The following is a 19,822-nucleotide window of genomic DNA, read 5'->3' as shown; positions in this document are numbered from 1 at the left end:
CGTTTGGAAGTGCGCATGCTCGCCCACTTTCTCCTCCAATTTCTCCAGGAAGCTCAAGTCTGTGGCCGGGCCAGGGCGGAGACACTCTTCATCCTTCAAGAGAAAACGGAGACACTCACACGCTTCACCGTCCCAGGAGGCTGTCATCTGCCCTCACCCCCCCACCCCCCACCCCAACCAGGAGGACGTTCTGGCAGGAAGGGGGCCTTCGTCACAGGGCTCAGCCTCTGGAATTTGGGACTGGAAATTCTGCGATCCGTCAGCTCTTGCAGACGACCGACCCATGTGTTCAAGTCTTCCCGAGGGTCCTCCACAGTCACGATGGCCCCCTTACTTAAGCACTTGACCTCATTTGTTTTCTCTCTGATTACTTAGTTCCTTATGGTACTGGGGGTTTAGTACTGGGGGGTGAACCCAGCCCAGGGCTGCTCGACCACAGAGCTAACCCCCAGCCCTTTCTCTTTTGAGACATGCTCCAACTTGCTGAGGCTGGCCTTGAACTTGCAATCCTCCTGCCTCGGCCTCCCGAGTAGCTGGGATTACAGATGTGGCCACTGCGCTGGGCTCATTTTCTCTCAGTCAGAACAACATCTGCGCAGACCCTGAACTAGGAGCAAAGCTCTTATGAAAACAGTAAGACCCCCCATTCCTCAAGCTGTGTCATTCCTTACATTTGGTCCTCAATGATGCCACTACCTAATTGACCATCTTAAAAACAAATCAGCCTTGGAGCTTTTATCACAGCAACAAACCTGGGTCACAGGATGGTGAGTCGACTTATACCAAACACATTTCTTTTATTTTTTGGCGGGGGGATTCCAGGGATTGAACTCAGGGCCACTCAACCACTGAGCCCCATCCCCAGCCCCATTCTGTATTTTATTTAGAGACAGGGGCTCACTGAGTCGCTTAGCACCTCACTGTTGCTGAGGCTGGCTTTGAACTCATGATCCTCCTGCCTCAGTCTCCTGAGTCGCTAGGATAACTGGCGTACACCAATGTGCCCAGCAAGTGTATTTCTAAGAGTTCATTACAGCTCCTCTCTGAGGAAAGGGCTGTTATTACTAAGCCCCATTTAAAGATGATGAAATTGAAGCTCAGAGAGGTTAGGACACCTGCCTAATGTCACACAGTAAATCTATGTGGGACCCACGTTCATGGCAACCACACTCACCAAGCCCTGCTGTGCTTTAGTATGCTGGGTTCCCAGGGCAGTTGGTGGCTGTGTCATGGTGTAGGGTCAGGAGGGCAAAGGGGACCCATTATTTTCATTGAAAAGGAAACAAAAGATGACCCCAAATGACAAGGCAAAGAAGGTTGTTGTGGGTGCCTTTAGAATGTGTTTAAAAATCAATGCCTGAATTTGACTAATTGTGGATCTGAGATCATTGACATTCCCATAAATTGCAAGAGTCAAAACCCCATCAGAAGCCCATTCCCAGGACCCTCGACTGAGGACCTGTCACCATCCCTTGCAGAGCTTTCCTCTACATTTCCTGGATTCCTGCTTTGTATGAGCAAGAAAGCAGCCCCTCTCCAATTGCCACTCCATTTTCTGGTACTATAACAATATACCTGAGGCAGGGTGCTTTATAAAGAAAAGAGGTTTAGTTAGCTCCCACTTCTGGAGGTCTGAGGGCAGGGTGTTGGCCTTGGCTCAGCTCTGGGGAAGGCCCATGGTGGATGGCATCATAGTGGCAGGGGTGGATGACAAGACAGGAGGCCCAAGAGAGACCAAAGAGGGACCAGGCAACAACTAACCAGGTCCATGCAAGAACTTCAGCTATTCCTTCCAAGAGCCATGCCCTCAATGACCTAATTATCCCCTGAGAGGCTCCACCTCAAGGTGCCACCACCTCCCAGCATCAGCATGCTGAGCACCAGGGTCCCAGCACGTGAGCCCTTGGGGTCTCACTCAAACTCACTGGACCACAGCACCCCCAGACACCTGTCTAAACCGGGTCCCACCTCTACAGCTACGGAAGACATTTGTCTCCAAGGTCTTTCCTGCCGTCTCCCCAAGGGCAAGAGCTCAGCAGAAGAGCTCAGCCTGCTCCTTCTGGACCCTGATGGGTTGAAGCTCAGAGAGGTTAGGACACCTGCCTGATGTCACACAGTAAATCTATGTGGGACCCAGGAGAACAGGACCCCAGCCGACCCGCGTTTCTCACCAGAATGGATATGATCCCTTTGTGCCTCTCTTCTACCAAATCGCAGATGATCTTGTTGTTGAAATACTGAATGGGCTCCCACTAGAACGGCAAAGGAGAGAGTTCCCCAGGAGGACGTGGCGGGGAGGCTCCATGGCTGAACACATGGTGCAGACATGGTTTTCTGAATCTGATTTTTACATCCAAACGTCACAAGGGGAGACCTTCTGAATATCAAAGTGACCTCCCAGGCCATCGGCAGAGGAGGCCGGAAAACGACCCTTAACCAGGAAAGTCTCCAAGGAAACCTCATTTCTCAAGGAAATGGTTTTTATTTTAAGCTGGATCAAGAAATCAAATGAGGAGAAAATATCAAAACGGTTACCTCGATCCCTTCCATCTCATATTCTGCCTGTTCTGCTTTCAGAGTCCTCTCTATTAACAGCTGTTGGAGCTTCTCATTGCAGTAATTTATACAAAACTGTTCAAAACTAGAGATGCAACGGTTGTGAATGACTCATGTTAGGCAAGTAGAGCAGTGTTTACAAAGGGTGCTTACTGATTTTTAAGGGTGCTTTTTTTTTTTTTGGTACCAAGGATTGAGCTCAGGGGCACTCGACCCTTGAGCCACATCCCAGCCCTATTTTGTATTGTATTTAGAGACAGGGTCTCACTGAGTGGCTTAGGCCTCGCCTTTGCTGAGGCTGGCTTTGAACGGGTGATCCTCCTGCCTCAGCCTCCCCAGCCGCTGGGGTGACAGGCCTGCGCCACGGCACCCAGCTAAGGATGCTTTCTTAATACAGAAAAAAATAGCAAAGCCCTTATCAATAAAGTAATTGACTAAATAAATCCTGAGAGTCAAGTTGAAACAGGGCTACGATTTTCACGGCTATTTCGCTTCCGGAACAGTCCGTAATGGGGGGCTATGCAAACCTGGAGACTTTCTGGAAAATCAGTTCCAAACGAAGGTGACTAAGCCTCAGTGCCAACCGAGAGAGGAGCAGGGGGGGACAGGCGCGGGAAGCGAGCAAACTCACCCATTTTTGTCAAAGACCTCGAACCCATAGATATCCAGCAATCCAATCACAGTTTTTTTGGTGACATCCTGGTTAAAAAACACGAGCCATTAGTGGTGAGCGCTTACTCTGGATGGTCAGCATGTGTTCACCCGGGTCCCTGCACTGAGATCCAATCTCCACTGTGAGGTGCTAAGTGGGACCAGGGGCAGGTGACTGGCGTCAGATAAGGTCATCAGGGTGGGGCCCCATGACTGAATCCTGGTGGCTTTGCAGGAGGAGAGACTAGAAGAGATTAAGGGCACTGCTCTGCCTCTGGCCACGCGGTGCTCCCCACAGCCTTGGGATTCTGCCAGCAAGGCCACCCCGGTGTGGGCCCTGGAGCCTCCAGACCAGGAAGCTAAACAGAACTCTCGTCCTCAGAAAGTGTCCGGCGCCAGGTTTTTCATTATAGTAACAGAACTTTAGGTTTTTCCCCTGGTGATTCCCCAAACCCTCCGGCTGTCCCCAAAGCTGGGCTCAGCCATGAAGCTCCACCTTCTCTCACATCCACAGTGACTCATAGGAAGACCCCTGGGGACCTGCACCCACTCCCGCCTGCAGCCTGCCCAGATCCCACGGTGGCTTCCCCATCCGCCACCCGGGAAGTGACACCTGCCCCTTCTGATCCCCTTCTTGTTCAATCAAGAAAGAAAACAGACAAGGACCTAAAGACGGTCCAGGGGATCCCCATTCAGGTGAGGGGACAGGTGGCACGGGTGTCATTTTACAGAGGACAAAGCGCCACCTGGAAAGGAGAGATGATTAAAGATAACGCTATACTTCGATTGTGCCCCTCCAAAGTCCACGTGTTGGAAACACGATCCCCAAATTCACGTTACAGGTATTTTGAAGTAATTAGGATTCTATGAGGTTCCCATGGTGGCATTCATGGCTTTGTAAGAGCAAGAGAGAGAGACACACGCTCACGTGCACACACACACACACACAACTCAACTTACAGTGGGAACGGGGCTGGTGCTTGCCTACTGTGTGCAAGGCCCTGCATTTGATTCCCCCGCACCACAAAAAAATAAAATAAGAAGGAGACATGCCCTAAACTTGAGTCTGAAGAGCAGCTGTGTATTTTCACATAGACTCAAACACACTGCTGTGAAAAGCCTGGCACCGCCTGTAATTCCAGCTACTCGGGAGGCTGAGGCAGGAGGATGGCAAATCTGAGGCCAGCCTCCGCAACTTAGCGAGAGCCTGTCTCAACAGTAGGAGATTAAAAAGGACTGTGCGCAGCTCAGCAGCAGAGAGCCCCGGCCTCAGTCCCCAGCACTGGAAAGAAAATCAAATATAGACACGTGTCGTGGAGCAGGCCGACGCGTGTGTCCTCGCACACCCAAAGCCACCTGGCACGCGGCACCTGCTGTGCGCTTCACTGTGGGCCACGCCTGTGCGTTCCTGTGAGCCTGACAGGGTCCACGAGGACGTGAGGGGACAGCACCCCCCTCCAGGAGCTTGCTGGCCGTTCTTAGTCTGCACCCACGAGGGTCAGGGCCAGACCTCAGGCGCGTCGCCCAAGACGCGTGACCGACCTCGTTCACCAGGGAGGAGTTGATTCTGTTGACCAGCCACGTGAATGTCCGTCCATACACGGCCTTGGCCATGGCGTCCCTGGCGTAGACAGAGTGTCCTGGGGTCAGCGGGCAGATCACCTGAGGTGACAGAACAACGTCCCCGCGCTTCCATACCAGCCTCTAACGTGGGTACTAGGGGAGGGGGACGCCACACCCTATTGCTCCTGATCACACAGTGGCCATCTCCTGGGCGGTCACTGTGTGCCAGGCACCGTGCTGGGCGACTAAGACACGGCCACCAACACCCACCCTGGGTAGGTTCCCGGTGTCACTGGGGCAGGGGAGGGGAGGGCTGGTGGGACAGGTGGGTGACAAGTGCCAGAAGAAGGTCCATGTGGTGCTTGGAGGTAGAGGAGGGATAATCAGGGAACTTCCTGGATGCAGGGGTCCAGTGGCCCCAGAGCCTACAAGAGGAAGCGCAGGGAACAGCAGAAGGAACAGCATGTGCAAAGACCCCGGGAGGGAGGCCAAAGGGAGTTGGAGGCCTGAGCACAGCGCGGTGGCAAGGGGGACTGGGGGGTGAAGCAGGAGGGCCTGGTGGGCGGGGGTCCCAGGTAGCCTCCGGAGGCTGGGTCATGCTGTTGGCCAGGGCAGGCAGCCATGATGGGGTAGGCAGGTGCGTCTGTATCCAGAGCCATCGTTACCTCCTCTGTCTTGGCTTCGATCTTTCGGTGGGTGAGAGCATCCAGAAGGACAGATGGACAGACCCCCAGGAGCTGGACCAAAGGAACCCAACATGGCATTCAGGGACTCAGTTTTCCTCACTCAGAGAGTCCACCGTGTGTCCAGGCCCTGGGTCATCTGCCCCCGACTCCTCGTTGTGTTTTAGGGCCAAATGGACAGACAGGGTCTGTGTGCTCTGCACCCCAACCAGCACCAGCAGAAGGCCCAGGGGCTCTCAGGCACTGGCCAGCGGGGCCCAGCGGGGGGCATCCACCCACCTGGCGCCCCCTCCGCCCCTTCAAAGTACTGAGTCCCCCTCTGTCCTCTTGGAAAGAGGAACGTCACCTTGGCGATCCACTTGATCTCGTGAGTGTTGGGGACGGTGGCACAGCCCTGGGGGTCCTCCTCAAAACAGACGTTCCCCAGGTGCAGGACACTGGCGATGATGCCAAAGAGATTCTAGGAGCGCGGGAAGTGGGGGGACAGAGGCGGGGGGAGACGTCAGTGGCCACGTCACTGGTCAACAGGCAGCAGAGACGTCCCCAAGAAACAGCCCCCTCCCGGCTCCAGCCCAGCCCTGCTCCCCAGGAACGGCCCTGGGGCCACGTCTGGGCTGGAGAAGGGCCTGAGGGGGGGGGTCGTGACCAAGAAACAGAAACACGGACCTTTATGTCTCTAGAATAAGCCACTTGTGTAAAATACGTTCTAAAAACATTTTACAAAACAGCCCCCCCCCCCAGGGGACCCTTTCATTTCGAATGCCGTGGTCTCCGTTGATTTTTTTTTTAACCACCATTCTCGACCTTGAAAGATTAACGGTCAAAAGGAAAAAATAAAAGAAAAACCAGTTCCCATTTGTTCCAAAACAGGAATGCAAATAAACGAGGTCCCATAATTCTATGGGGTCTAAATTACTGAGACTGGACTTCACTGGGAGGAGAAGCACCCGGGCCCTCCTTCCACACAAGGTCGGGAACACTGGGAGGTTGTCACATGAAGTTCCACACGTCCAGCTCACGTTGGGATTTCAAAGCAGCCACGACTGGATGTTAGTGGTTTCTGTCCCCACGCACTATTTGGGACATAACTGCTGAGGACCGAATTTCACCGTGTATGTGAAGTCCATTTCCTGGGCACCCTTGTCACTGGGCTGAGTCTGGCCACCCTGGATATAACCCCACACGTCGTGCCTCAGTGCCAGGAGAGAACACCAGGCCCGTACCTCGAGGTCAGCTTTGGTAAAATCGATGACAGAAAAGGCATTGGAAACAGTTTTCCAGTCGTTCTTGTCATTAAGAGATGACTCCTTGGCACGATGACCCTGTGACAAAATTGAGCCACATAATGGCATTTGAAGGACAGTGAAGCACACACACACACCTATTCCTAAACCAAAATGATTCTCTCTCCAAACATGCAAAAGCTATTTCCATAAAGGATGGAATTGAAAGCACATAGACTTTACCACTCCAGCATAAGATAATTTGCTGACTGATACTTTTTTCAAATTTATTTGGAATTTTATTTTAAATCTCTAAGGCCTAGTGCAGCTGCACACACCTGCAATCCCAGTGACTTGGGAGGCTGAGGCAGGAGGATCACAAGTAGGAGGCCAGCCTCAGCACCTTAGTGAGGCCATGAGCAATTTAGTGAGACCCTGACTCAAAATTAAAAAAATAAAAAGGGCTGGGGATATGGCTCAGTGGTGAAGCTCCCCTGGGTTCAGTCCCCAGTACAATCAACCAATCAATCAACCACAATTCTGAGAAAATTTGCAAAGTTCCATGGCTGTGGAATATCTTTTCCTATGTGTTTGTAAACCGATTTTTCCCTGTTGTTTTTGCTAAACAAATGGAAACCATTTGTCTTAATAAATATGTGCTGAAACATGCGGGGAAATTATGTTGCTTAAATTCAGAATCAATCTTGACTCACTTAGGAATTTCCAGAAAACCCTCACTGCAAGATTAGATGGAAGGAGGTCCTCACTCAAGGAAATGATAGTTTGGCTTTTAAAGAAATACAGATTAGCCAGGTGTAGTGGCGCATGCCTGTAATCCCAGCAGCTTGGGAGGCTGAGGCAGGAGGATTTCGAGTTCAAAGCCAGCCTCAGCAAAAGCAAGGTGATAAGCAACTCAGTGAGACCCTGTCTCTAAATCAAATACAAAATAGGGCTGGGGCTGGGGCACCGTAGTTGAGCATCCCTGAGTTCAATCCCTGGTACCAAAAGAAAAAATAAAGAAACACAGATTATATGGACATTTCCATGTCATGGAATCTCACTAGCAAAGACGTGAAGAGACTTTTCTCACTAACCCTGGGAGTTGTTTTTTAAATAAGCAACAGACGGACGACCGATGTCTCAATTTTAAGAGAAAACATTCCAGACAAGTGCTTTTCATTATTTTGCTTTTATGCTCTGGGGTGTTCCCAGTTTCCTGATTGTCTGAAGATTTATTGTGGGAAAAGATTTCCTTGCCGTGTGGCGCAGACGTCACACTGTGAAAATATCCACCCGCGACTCAGTCACAAGTACAGTCAGCCCTCCGTATCCACAAGCTCCTCATCGGCAGACTCAACCAGCCCCAGATCAGAAATAATAGAGAAGAACCAGTAATAACAACTTTTTTTCCTTGTCATTATTCCCCAAACAATATAGTATTTCATGGATGTACACAGAATTCACCTTGTACTGGGAAGTATAAGTGACCTAGAGATTATTTAAAATATAAGGAAGGATGTGCTATCTGTGGGCTATATGCAAATACGTTGTCATTTCATATAGGACTTGAGTGTCCTGGCTTTTGTTATCTGTGGATACGGAGGGATGACTGTGTCCCTTCCCCCTAAGGGCAAGGTCTGCCCAAGTCACTTCCTCACTGGACACCTGTGAGTTTGGAATCAGAGAAAATACATTGCAAAGGAAAGCCAGACATTTTGCCAAAGTTATAGGACATCATGATATCGATAAAAATGATAGCCAATCGCTAGAACCATTTCAAAGCCATCAGGTCTGGAGGAACTAATACAGCCAGGAAAAAGGAAAAATCTGTAGGAATAAAGACATGATAAATTCTAAACAGGGGTGACGTGATTATTGAAGGACTAGAGAAGCCCTGGGGGAAATGATGAATGCCCACACATATTTTTATAATTCAATCTGCTCTGACTGTGCCTTGAAAATCCAAGCACCAAGCAGCTATTGACTGTCAGAAAAAATAAGTGACCTAGAGACCATCTGAAATCTACAGGAGGATGTGAAAGAGCTGAAAAAAGTGACAGTTGATGTGTCCTTCACTCTAAGAATTAGTTCAAGGTTGATGACGTGGAAATTGAGATGGTGGAATTCTTTTATCTTTGTTAGTTCCGTTCTTCAAGGGAAACTTTGGTCAAGATTTCTTTGCCCCCCAAGATTTCTATGCAACCCTGGTCTTTGTTTATGAGATTCTCTTTATCAGGTCTTGTTGTGTCTCAAACCTGCGCTCTGCAAAATGGACCTCAGTTCAAAGCCAAGAACAGAACAATAAAAAAAAAAAATTCTTGGTGCTGGGTGCGGTGGTGCATGCCTTTGATCCCAGCAGCTTGGGAGGCTGAGGCAGGAGGATCATGAGTTCAAAGCCAGCCTCAGCAAGTTAGTGAGGCCCTAAGCAACTCAGTGAGAGCCTGTCTCTAAATAAAAAATAATTAAAAAGCCTGGAGATGTGGCTTGAAGGTTAAGCACCCCTGGGTTCAATTCCTGATACAAAAAAAAAAAAAAAAAAAAATCTTGGGGAAAAAAAAATCAACGCTAGCAACATCAAATGCTACCTATGCAACCTGGGTGTCCTAGAATGTTAGCACAGCCTCCAGTCAAGTCAATGCTGCAAAATTAAATTCTGAATTCACTAGGATTGCTAATAGGGATGGCCTGAGCTATGTCCTCTAAGGTAGCGTGTTCACTTTGCTGCTAACAGTTCTCTAAGGTGGAAGGCAGGAGGCAGGGAAAGCCCTTCTCACAAGGAGATTAGAAGCAGAACGAGGAGGAATAGGCTGTGGGTACAGAAAGATGGTGAATTTCCATTGCTTCTAGACCAGCCGTTCTCCCCTTGGCTGTGAGCTTCATCATAGGGGACTATTTCACTGTCGTCCCCCCACCTCCCTGAAGTGCTGGGGATCAACCCAGGGCCTCACCTATGTACGCTCCACCTTGAGCTACGTTCCCAGCCCTGGGCAGCCCCCCAGTTCTGCTAAATGCAAACCTCGGGATGGGGGTAAGACTCAGGCCTCTGTGTATTTTGCAGAGTTACTTTTGCAGTCCTGGGGCTGATCCCAGGGCCTGGTGTGCGCTAGGCAAGTGCTTGACCCCGGAGCTACCCACCACCCCCAGCCTAGGCATCTGTGTTTCTAAAAGATTTCTCAAGGGATTCTAACTTCAGCGAGGTGGAGAAGCCCTTGCCTAGACGCGAGGGTCTAGCGGTAGGTAGCTCGCTGAGATCAAGTCAAGTAACCAGCCCGCAGCCACGTCCAGAGGGGGAGAGACAGTCCTTGAGCATCCTGCAGCAGCCCCCACAGACACCCCAAGTCCCCTCGTCCACAGGGCCCCCAGGGTCCCCAAAGCCAGGCACCGGACCGTCCAACCTTCGAGAGGTACTTATACAGCCGGGGGTCTCGCTCGAGGCCCAGGTGAGCCAGTCGGTCGGCTTCTCCGCCGGCCAGCAGCTGGTAGAAGATGTGGAAATTCCGCTCACCCTGGTTCTGATAGACGACTCGGGACTTTTCAATCAAGTAACTGATGATGTGCCCGCCGACGGGAATGCCCTGGGAAACGGAATAAGAATGGGACAGTGACGACTCAAGCCACTGGTGTCCGCTGGTGCCCAGATGTTTTAAATGTGGAGAAAGTCCCGGCTCTCCAGCTTCTACGATTCATGTTTCCTGGGCTCTACTTTAAAAGATTTCTGCCTGCTCCAAGGTCACGATACATTCTCTGTTTTAGTCTATAGGACCCTGGTTCCTCACTGATGGATTCTGATATGCATGGAGTGAGGCAGGGGTCCAAGATCTTCCTTTCATATTGATATCCCAGTCGATCAGCATCATTTACTGGGAAGGTGATCCTATCCCCACTGAATCACCAGGGTGCTTTGGCCACAAGTATGTGTGTGGGGGGGAGATCTTTCTGAACTCTATTCTAGTCCACTGGCCTCTATATCTATCCTCATGTCTTAATTATGCACATTGTCATACTTATTATTTTAAGTAATGCATCCAATAAAGCCTCTTTTTTTTCAGACCATATATAGAATTCTTGCTAATTAATAAGAAGGAACAAACAACCCAAATAAAATTGAGCTAAATACTTGAAACAGGCGTGGTGGTGCACACCTGTCATCCCAGTAGCTCAGGAGGCTGAGGTAGGAGGATTGGGAGTTCAAGGCCAGCCTCAGCAAAAGTGAGGTGCTCAGCAACTCAGTGAGGCCCTGGCTCTAAATAAAATATAAAATAGGGTTGGGGGTGTGGCTCAGTAGTAAAGCACCTCTGAGCTCAATCTTCAGGACCAAAAACAAACCCCAAAAAAACTCAATAATTCCACTTTTGAATATCTACCAACATGAATAAGTTCTTCTACTTATTAAAAGAAATGTGCAAGGATGTTCAGAGCACTGTTTGCAATAACTTCCAATTGCAAACAACCCAAAAGTTCATCAACAGGAGAACAGACAATTATAAAATGAGCAACTCCTATCAGCAAGAACATGGACAAATCTATAGAATGTCAATTAAGACAAACCAGATATAAAATAGAACATACTGTATAACTCCACTGATATCCAGTTCAAGAACCAGCCACATGAATCTGTGATTCTAGAGGTCAGGATACTGTTCACCCTGGGGAAGGGGGTTGTTATGGGAGAAGTTTCTGGATGCTGGAAATTTTAATATCTTCATCTGACCGGAAAATACACGGCTAGATAGAAATGCAAAAATTCATGGGGCTATCCCCAAGATTCATGTCATTTCCAGTTTAGGGCCTATGTGTTGGGCTGTTATGAATTTTAAAATATGCACAATTATCAAGTGTCTTTCAAAGTCTATGCACGCTGCAGGCAGGACCACCCACCAGCCTCAGGGGAAGGGCAGCCTGGGTGTTTCCATGGCTGACCTGCACCCCCAGAGAGCTGGTGTCCTTGAGAAACTTGTCTACCCCTGTGCAATAGCCCCATGTCAATTCTGAGTGCAAGGCAAGCATACTCATTCTGGATGCTCATTTACTTATGTACCATCAATGACGACTTTGGCAAAACCTCAGAGATGAATCGTGGCGAAAGCTGTGTGACTTGCAAAGTCTGAAACATTTCCTCTCTGGTCCCAAGAAAGTTTGCTGACCCCCCGCCCCCTCACAGGTAGGCACACCTACATTGTACGTTGCTTACTTTTATTTTCAAGCTTTAATGTCATCACACTGGCACCTGGTGTAGTACCAAGACCAGCCACGTTATATGAAACTGTGTTCATTTGCCATCCCCTCGGTATAATGCTTTGTGTGAATACACCACAATTTAACTAGCCATTCTCCTCCTGTTGATAGACATCAAGTCCTCTCAAAACAGGACTGCTGGCCGGGCACAGTGGCACAGGCCTGTCATCTCAGCGGCTGGGGAGGCTGAGGCAGGAGGATCGGGAGTTCAAAGCCAGCCCCAGCCAAAGTGAGGCCCTAAGCAACTCAGTGAGACTCTGTCTCTAAATAAAATACAAAATAGGGCTGGGGATGGGGCTCAGTGGTCGAGTGCCCCAGAGTTCAATCCTTGGTATCCAAAAGACAAAACTAACTAACTAAATAAAGGATTGGCACACATGGGTAACAAGAATGTGTATTTCAAGTGGCAAAATGACAGAATGGAGAAGAGCAGCCCGCAGAGGGTGCAGGTCAGTAGTGCAGACAGACGGGCAAGCACTGTCCCTAGATCTTTCACCTGTTGGAGCCGCCTTCCCACCTCAAGGTACCGCGTGTTGGGGCTCCTCCTGGCAGAATAAGAGGACCCCACCCACCCGTAATAGGAATTCCGCGTACCTGAAAGTCAAACTGGATGTCCATGTATTTTCCAAACCGGCTGGAGTTGTCGTTCCGGAGAGTTTTGGCATTTCCAAAAGCCTTGGGACACAGAGTGTCATGCACTGTCATTTAAACCCATCTTGCTTGAAAAATTCCTGGCCCCAAATAACATGCTCATCATGAAAACAGAGGGGGGGTGGGGGGGGAGCAGGGAGGACACACATCTCCTTCTACAAGGGAACTGCTTGCTCAGCTGACATTCCCCAACACCAGACCCCTTCTCATAACAAAATTGTTTGGCTCAAAGGGTCTACCGGGAAATTCCTGCAGCCAGAAACGTCTCTTATATCAAAAGCACAGGAGAGATGGACGTGCACGAGATCACCTAGCAAGTGCAGGAAATGGAATCAGAGGGATGACGGCTGTGATAAGGAACATTAGCTGGGCGCAGTGATGCACGCCTGTCATCCCAGCGGCTTGGGAGGCTGAGGCAGGAGGATCGAGTTCAAAGCCAGCCTCAGCAACAGGGAGGTCCTAAGCCACTCAGGGAGACCCTGTCTCTAAATAAAATACAAAATAGGGCTGGGGATGGGGCTCAGTGGTCGAGTGCCCCTGAGTTCAATCCTCAACCCCGAAAAAGAATTATATTAATAACAAAGACCACTGGTAACTCTGCGGGTACTTTTTGTGCATTCAACTGTGTAACCCTCAAACCCTCTCAAGAGGCAGGTGCTATGACTAGGACCGTCCTATGGATGGGTGAGAGGCCCTGGGATCCCTGCTGAAGCTTCCTGGTGACTGTCCACCCTGGATTAGGATCCAAGCTGGCCAGATGTCCTCAGCGTGACACTGCGGGTGAGAGCCCTTTCCTCAACAGTGACCTGCCCACTTCGACTGTCCTGCCCAGGCAGAGGAACTCTGCCCGGAACTCCCCTCCATGGTCCTCAGAGGCTGGTCACTTACCTCCAGCACTGGATTGGAGAGCAGCAGCCTGTCGCGGGCTATCTGTAGCGACTCGGTCATTGGGCAGGTCACTGCGAAATACTGCAGGATCTTCTTGGAGGCCTCGGTTTTCCCCGCCCCGCTCTCTCCAGAGATGAGGATGAAGTGGTTGTTGAGCTCCGAGCACATCATGCGGTAAGCGTTGTCCGCTATGGCGTAGCTGGAGAGGGGGGGCAGAGACAGGGTGGTTTCGGTGCTGTTATCCCCTGGCAGTGACAAAGGACCCTGCCTCCTGGAAGCCATGCCCTACTGTGGGCACCAGGACATTGAGCTGAGACGGACAGTCATGATCCAGTGACTGATGGAACACAAAGAGTGGTCAATTTTAAAACTCACCCAACGAAAGGGTTAAAGTGAAGGATCTCAGCAGTGGTGGGAATATGTTTCCAAATTTACCAAGTGTATTTATCTGGTGCTGGGGATGGAACCCAGGGTCTCATGCATGCTAGGCAAGTGCTCTGCCATTGGACTACAACCCTGACCCCACCAATTTAATTATTTTTTTAAATCCACCTACAGTTTGTATAAGAATAAGCCAGGTACTACGTGACGTCCCCAGGAGATGTTCTAATAACTCTAGGTGGAAATAGGATCTTGTCTGAATATCAAATAATTCAATAGATAGAATATCATCTCTTTCCCTTGAAGCCTAAAGTAGTAAGAATGTAGAGACAGGAGACCAGTGAGGTCTGCAAACTTCTGCAATAACTTTAGGACAAGAGGTGGAGGAATCAGAGAGCCTTCATCTCCAAAATCAGAGCACAGATCGGGAAGGTCTCCCAAGAGCTGGACACAGTGGGGGAGGCAGAAAGGTTTATCAGCATCGTGGGAAGTCGGAAAACTGAATTAAAGACAAGTGGGGGGGAGAACAGAAGCATCAGCCCAGAAGTCGACCAGAGAGAGAAGAAATTCAACCCAGCCTGCCAGCACCTGTAGAGCAGACAGAAGACAGCTCATCTGTGGATGAGGGTGGCCTGCTGAGGTCCCACCCAGTGGACATCCTTAGCCACCCTGATTCTCAGGCACCCACAGATGGCCCTGTAAGCAGTCCACGTCCAGAGAAGACACCGCTCTGGCCGCACTCGGGGTTCCCAACCTTTACACAAAGATTCCATCTCTCTTTAAGCTGAGATTCCAAAATGGCTGTGACATTCCAACTGCTCTGACTTATTTCCCACGTGAAATGAACACACTTCTACACGTTAACGACCATGGAGGAAGAACCTCAGGACAGGCATGGAGGGTTTGAATGGGTGGACGGTGGGTGGACGGATAGAAGGATGGACGGTGGGTTGGCAGAAGGGAGGGGGGCGGGGAAACGTGTGGCTGTTACTCACACATGCGGCGGCAGCTCAAAGAAACTGACCCCTTGGTAGAGTTCCATCTGGCTCACGGTGTAGATCCCCAGCTCCTGGTAGGGATTCACAGACACCAGGAGCGTCCCGATGTAGGTCTGGAGGAAGGGACCACAGGACAAGTGAGCAGCTCCAACAACCAAAGACGGTCGCACATTATGCTCCCCGTGTTTGCTCGGGGCTGGGGCGAGGGCACGGCAAATGGGACAGGTGGGGCCTCTGCTGCCCGGGGTCTGTTTGGGGAGGGCTGGGAGACAGCTGGGGACAGGGAAGTGTCGAGAAGGTGGCTGACGGGTAGGAACTGAGGGCGTGGAGACTCAGGAGGGCCACGTTAGCTCGTGGGCTGAGAGAAGCCTTCTTTAAGGAGGTGACATCAGAGTGAACTCCAAGATGCAGAGCTAGTGGTGAATGAGCAGAGACGGTGTCCAGCTGATGGGCAGGCGTGGCTGTCCCCACCACTGAGAGCTGGAGCTGTCATGCAAATGAGCAGCTTTATGAGGAGCACCGGAGCTGATCCAGGCCTCACCAAGTCCCCCCGGATGTGCAGGGCCACAGCACCCACCAGCCTTCTGAGACAGGGCGAGGTACCCCTACACCAGGCCGGCTTCTCCAGACTTGGGTGTCAGCCTCTATCCCTACCCAAATGTTCAAGTACTTATATTTTCAAGGTAGCCACTGACCTAAGACTAATTAGAGACCAAAAAGCTCTAAGATCTTTTACAGAAAAGATGACTATTTGGGCTCCTTTGAAAACGCATCTGGTATTTTCAGATGTTGAGTTGGTTGGTGTCAACGCTGGAGGTACCAAAGCTCTGGGTAGGACCTGGCTCCAAGGGTTCTAACCGACGCTTCTAATCTCCAGGACAAACTCGAACAGAACCGAAACAAAGAAGAGGATTCTGACTAAAATTTGCATCACTCAAATCATAGAAACCTGGTCTCAGGGGTGGAAGATTGTCCTGGAATCTATCTGTTTAAATTGGTCACGAAGATTCTATCATCCCATTTGTCCTTCATGTGAGGTTATTTCTCCTTCGCTTTTATAGAGAATTAGCTTGATTTTTTTTCCCTTTTGTACAATTAAGGGTTCTAATTCTGAAAGTTGGAAGCTATAGAATATATATTCTAAGGAACACCTTGTTCATTTCTTCTGAAAAAATGTGGTCTCAACAGCACAGGAACCATTACGAACTAGCTATGAGACACATTATTTTTAGACTTCTTCTGATTATCTAATTTACTCTTAACAAAAGCTAATAAAATCTCAAGAAAATTAACACACCATGACACACACAGAGACTCTATCAATTTACCTAGGGGGAATTCACTTGGAACGCCAATCAAATTGGGTGTGAACATAAATGGTAATAAAAACTGGCCACTACTCGATGCAACAAGATCAATCTGAGAAGAGGTTTTGAAAAATGTCACAGTGTTGACCTTTGAAGATTTACAGGATGTGGTGGGACATCTCTTATTTTCTCTCTCTCTCTTTTTTAAGTAGTTGCATCTAAGCTATTCTTGGGTCATCTGTGCAAGATGGATCTTTTTCTTTTCTTTCTTTTGGTACCAGGGATTGAACCCAGGGGGGCTTAACCACTGAGCCCCATCGCCAGCCTTTTTAATATTTTATTTAGAGACAGGGTCTCACTGAGTGGCTGAGTGGGGCTTTGAACCTACGATCCTCCTGCCTCAGCCTCCCAAGTTGCTGGGATTACAGGTGTGTGTCACCACGCCCGGCTTATGTCCCCTTTCTTTCAGCAGATTTCTTTAAGGAACGCTCTTCTCCAGCTCTCACTCCGTATAGCCGGGGGCTCTGCTCCTACCTACCTCTCACTCAGGGTGGGTCTGGTGACCCAGGCTGCCCACTCTGGATGCTCCTCATTCCCAGCCAGGGGGACTGGCCAAGACAGGCAAGTGACCCAAGATGCGGCCATCAGAGCCAATTTCATCAGCTCTGGGATACTTGCTAAACCTGTCTCCTGAAGACGAGCTCCCTTCTCAGTAGCAATACTGGGCTGACAAAATGTCACCCTGGAGCTGATGCCCATCATGCCACAAAGCAGAGAGGCAGCCCAAGACAGAATCAGGTACAAAAGAGCAGAACAGAGAGAGGGAGAAGGACGCCTTGGGACATCATCTGAAATCCTAGATCCGTTCCTGGACCCTAAAGGCTATGTGGGTCCATTCCGTTTTGCGACCATGGCCAGTGTGAGTCGAGACTCTGTCACTGGCCACCAGAAAGCCTCAGCATGAAGGATCAGAGTGCGTCTGGCAGTGATCCCTCAGCCTCCTCTAGATGGCTGATGGACAAAGTGACCCGGTTCCCATCATGGAGGCTGTGAAGGGGGGGAGAGAGCAAGCAATCGCGGGGCTCAGCTGAGGAGGGGGTTAGTTACGTAGATGAGGTTCTCGTTGAAGCGCTTGCGAAGATTGTCCACGAAGGCGGATTCGCTGGTGTGCGCGTCCAGCAGCACAAAATCCTGCACCCCGACCTTGTCGCGGGCCGTCAGCGTCCCCTCCATGTGCAGACGGATGTGCTCCCTCCTCACCTCTTCTTTCTACAGGAGACAGAACATTCCTCAGCTGCTCCTCCATTCAGAGTTTTTACTCCACGTCTCGTGCTCGGCCCTGGGAGAGCCCCGAGCCAGGGTTCAACTGCAGCCAGAAAGTTCCTATAGGCTATTTGGACAGTACGTCCCCTTTTCTGTTTAGATTCACACCTGCCACAGGGGTACCGCTGACTGCGGGGTATGGACAGTGGCCTGCTGTTTGGATGTGCAGCCAGAAGTAAAGGGCCATCCTCTATAGTCCAGGTGTGTGTAGGCTCTGCCATCGAGGCCCGTGACATTCACAGGACAGAACTGGCTAAGGATGCATTTCTCAACACCTCCTTATCATTCAGTGACACACAAGTGTGTGTCTGTATGTGTGTGTGTGTGACAATAGCAACAGCGGCTTACTGACACCGTAAAATGGTATGCTGAGGGCTGGGCGAGTATCATCTCAGGTAACCCTCATTCTGACCCTAGGAGCTGCTGTTCTCACACCCCTGTGCAGACGAGGAAACTGAGGCACAGGAATGTTGTGAGCCATGACCACCATCTAAGGGCGAAGGGCGATCACCCTGGGAGTGGCCAGCTGTAGATGTGAGGCCTGGAACCTACCACACCTGTGTCATGTAGTATATAGGACTGTGGCAACATGATCATCAGGCCTTAGGCCAGGGCTGCGAGGTCACCAAGGGACTGTGGGCTCTGGGCACGCAGGCATATCCCACCCCGCCCACACCTGCCCAGCCAAACCAGGAAAAGCAGAGCAGACCCAGGGGAACCAGGAAGAGCCATGGCACCGTCCCTCCAGCGCCCTCTAGGGGCTAAATTCACATCACATTATTGCAAAGCAGGTGCTGAGGGTGAATTTGGACCCCAGGGGCAGACAGGCAGAGGTCCTAGATAACCAACCCAACCTTGGAAACAAAAACAGAGTCCGAGGACTCACATTTCCTAGCTTTAAGTAATCAAGACGGAAGTAAAAGGCTCTCCTATATAGTCCAGGTGTTTTTTGACCCAAGTACCAAATAATTCAGTGCAGAAATGAAAATTCTTCTCAAGCAACGGTTCAGCTACTGCTGCAGACCCACAAACAAACAACAGACAGACAAAAAAAATTGCATTCAATCCCTACCTTACACCATGGGTTCAGCTACTGCTGCAGACCCACAAACAAACAACAGACAGACAAAAAAAAATTGCATTCAATCCCTACCTTACACCATGGGTCTATACATAGATAAGTATATTTATAAACTTGAGATGGATCTTAGCCCTAAATGTTAATGTAAACTCTAAAATGCCATTAGAGGAAAACAAGAGGAATATCTTTGCAACCAGAAAAAGACAAAATGTTTTGAGGACACAGGAAGAAATAATAATTAAAGAAAATAGACTTTAGCAACTATAAAGCTTCTTATCAGAAAGGCATGCTAGAAAATAAAAAGGCAAAAAATATTCAAAAGTACATAGCTACAAGGATTTGTATCTTGAATAAAGATAGCTATGGCTGAATAATAAAAAGACTATCCCCATAAAAATTGGGCAAAAGACAGGAATGCAGGGCTGGGATTGTGGCTCAGTGGCAGAACTCTTGCCTCGAACATATGAGGCACTGGGTTTGATCCTTGGCACCCCATAAAAATAAATAAAATAAAGGTATTGTGCCCATCTACAACTATTTTTTTTTAATTTTTAAAAAAGGAGTGAACAAGTTACAAAGGAAGGTAAATGACCAATAAGAACATTGAAAAGTATTCAGCTCATTTATCATCAGGGAAGTGCAAATTGAAATCACAAGGAGATACCCCAGAACGGTTAACATTAAAACAATCTGCAACACCAGGACAGGTGTGGTAGTGCATGCCGGTAATCCCAGGGACTCGGGAGGCTGAGGCAGGAGGATTGTAAGTTCAAAACCAGCCTCAGCAATAGTGAGGCCCAAAGCAACTTAGTGAGACCCTGTCTCAATATAAAAGGGCTGGGGATGTGACTCAGTGGTTATGCACCCCTGGGTTCAATCTCCAATGGTCCCCCGCCCAAAAATACTTACACACCAAATACTGGTGAGGATGCAGAGCTGGCTGAAGTGCACGTCCATGGCTGGCAGGAATGGAAAAGGCATGTGGCCACTCTAGAAAAAGGCCTGGCAGCTTCTAATGAAGTTAACCTAGGCCTCTCTCCTTTGATCCAGCAATCGCATTCCCAAGAATTTACACAGAGAAGCGTGAGCAGTGCCACAAAGAGACTTGAACTCGAAGTTCGGCCCATGCTCCGCTTGGCTCATAATGGCCCCAACTGGAAACGGTCCAGATACCCTTCAGCCGGAGAATGGAGGGGAACATCTGTATCACACAAGGAGCTCGCCACAGAAGGGACACAACGCGGACACGTCATCGCTCGGATGACTCTCGCTGGACATTGTG

The 19,822-nt window shown here is 49.7% G+C and overlaps 1 protein-coding gene across 1 annotated transcript in view; it reads right to left on the bottom strand.

Annotated features, from left to right (window-relative positions):
- The window catches only part of MYO1H (myosin IH), a gene marked incomplete at its 3' end in the record, with an annotated part of 38,391 nt that extends 20,992 nt beyond the window's left edge, over positions 1-17,399 (bottom strand). Inside the window, exons 1-13 of the mRNA XM_081283379.1 lie at positions 17,244-17,399; positions 14,827-14,942; positions 13,451-13,649; positions 12,506-12,586; positions 10,072-10,251; positions 6,677-6,775; positions 5,800-5,913; positions 5,436-5,507; positions 4,750-4,869; positions 3,188-3,255; positions 2,536-2,641; positions 2,172-2,252; positions 2-93 (exon numbers count right to left, since the gene is read on the bottom strand). Coding sequence (XP_081139505.1) covers positions 2-93; positions 2,172-2,252; positions 2,536-2,641; positions 3,188-3,255; positions 4,750-4,869; positions 5,436-5,507; positions 5,800-5,913; positions 6,677-6,775; positions 10,072-10,251; positions 12,506-12,586; positions 13,451-13,649; positions 14,827-14,942; positions 17,244-17,369 — 1,454 coding nt within the window. The 5' untranslated portion in view covers positions 17,370-17,399. The remainder of the gene's footprint in view (position 1; positions 94-2,171; positions 2,253-2,535; positions 2,642-3,187; positions 3,256-4,749; positions 4,870-5,435; positions 5,508-5,799; positions 5,914-6,676; positions 6,776-10,071; positions 10,252-12,505; positions 12,587-13,450; positions 13,650-14,826; positions 14,943-17,243) is intronic.
- Positions 17,400-19,822: the final 2,423 nt, after the last annotated feature.

Source organism: Spermophilus citellus (assembly GCF_964194105.1).
Source record: "Spermophilus citellus genome assembly, chromosome: 3".
Taxonomy (NCBI): Eukaryota; Metazoa; Chordata; class Mammalia; order Rodentia; family Sciuridae; genus Spermophilus; species Spermophilus citellus.
Note: the sequence above shows the minus strand (reverse complement) of the source record. Positions and strands in the feature narration are given on the sequence as shown.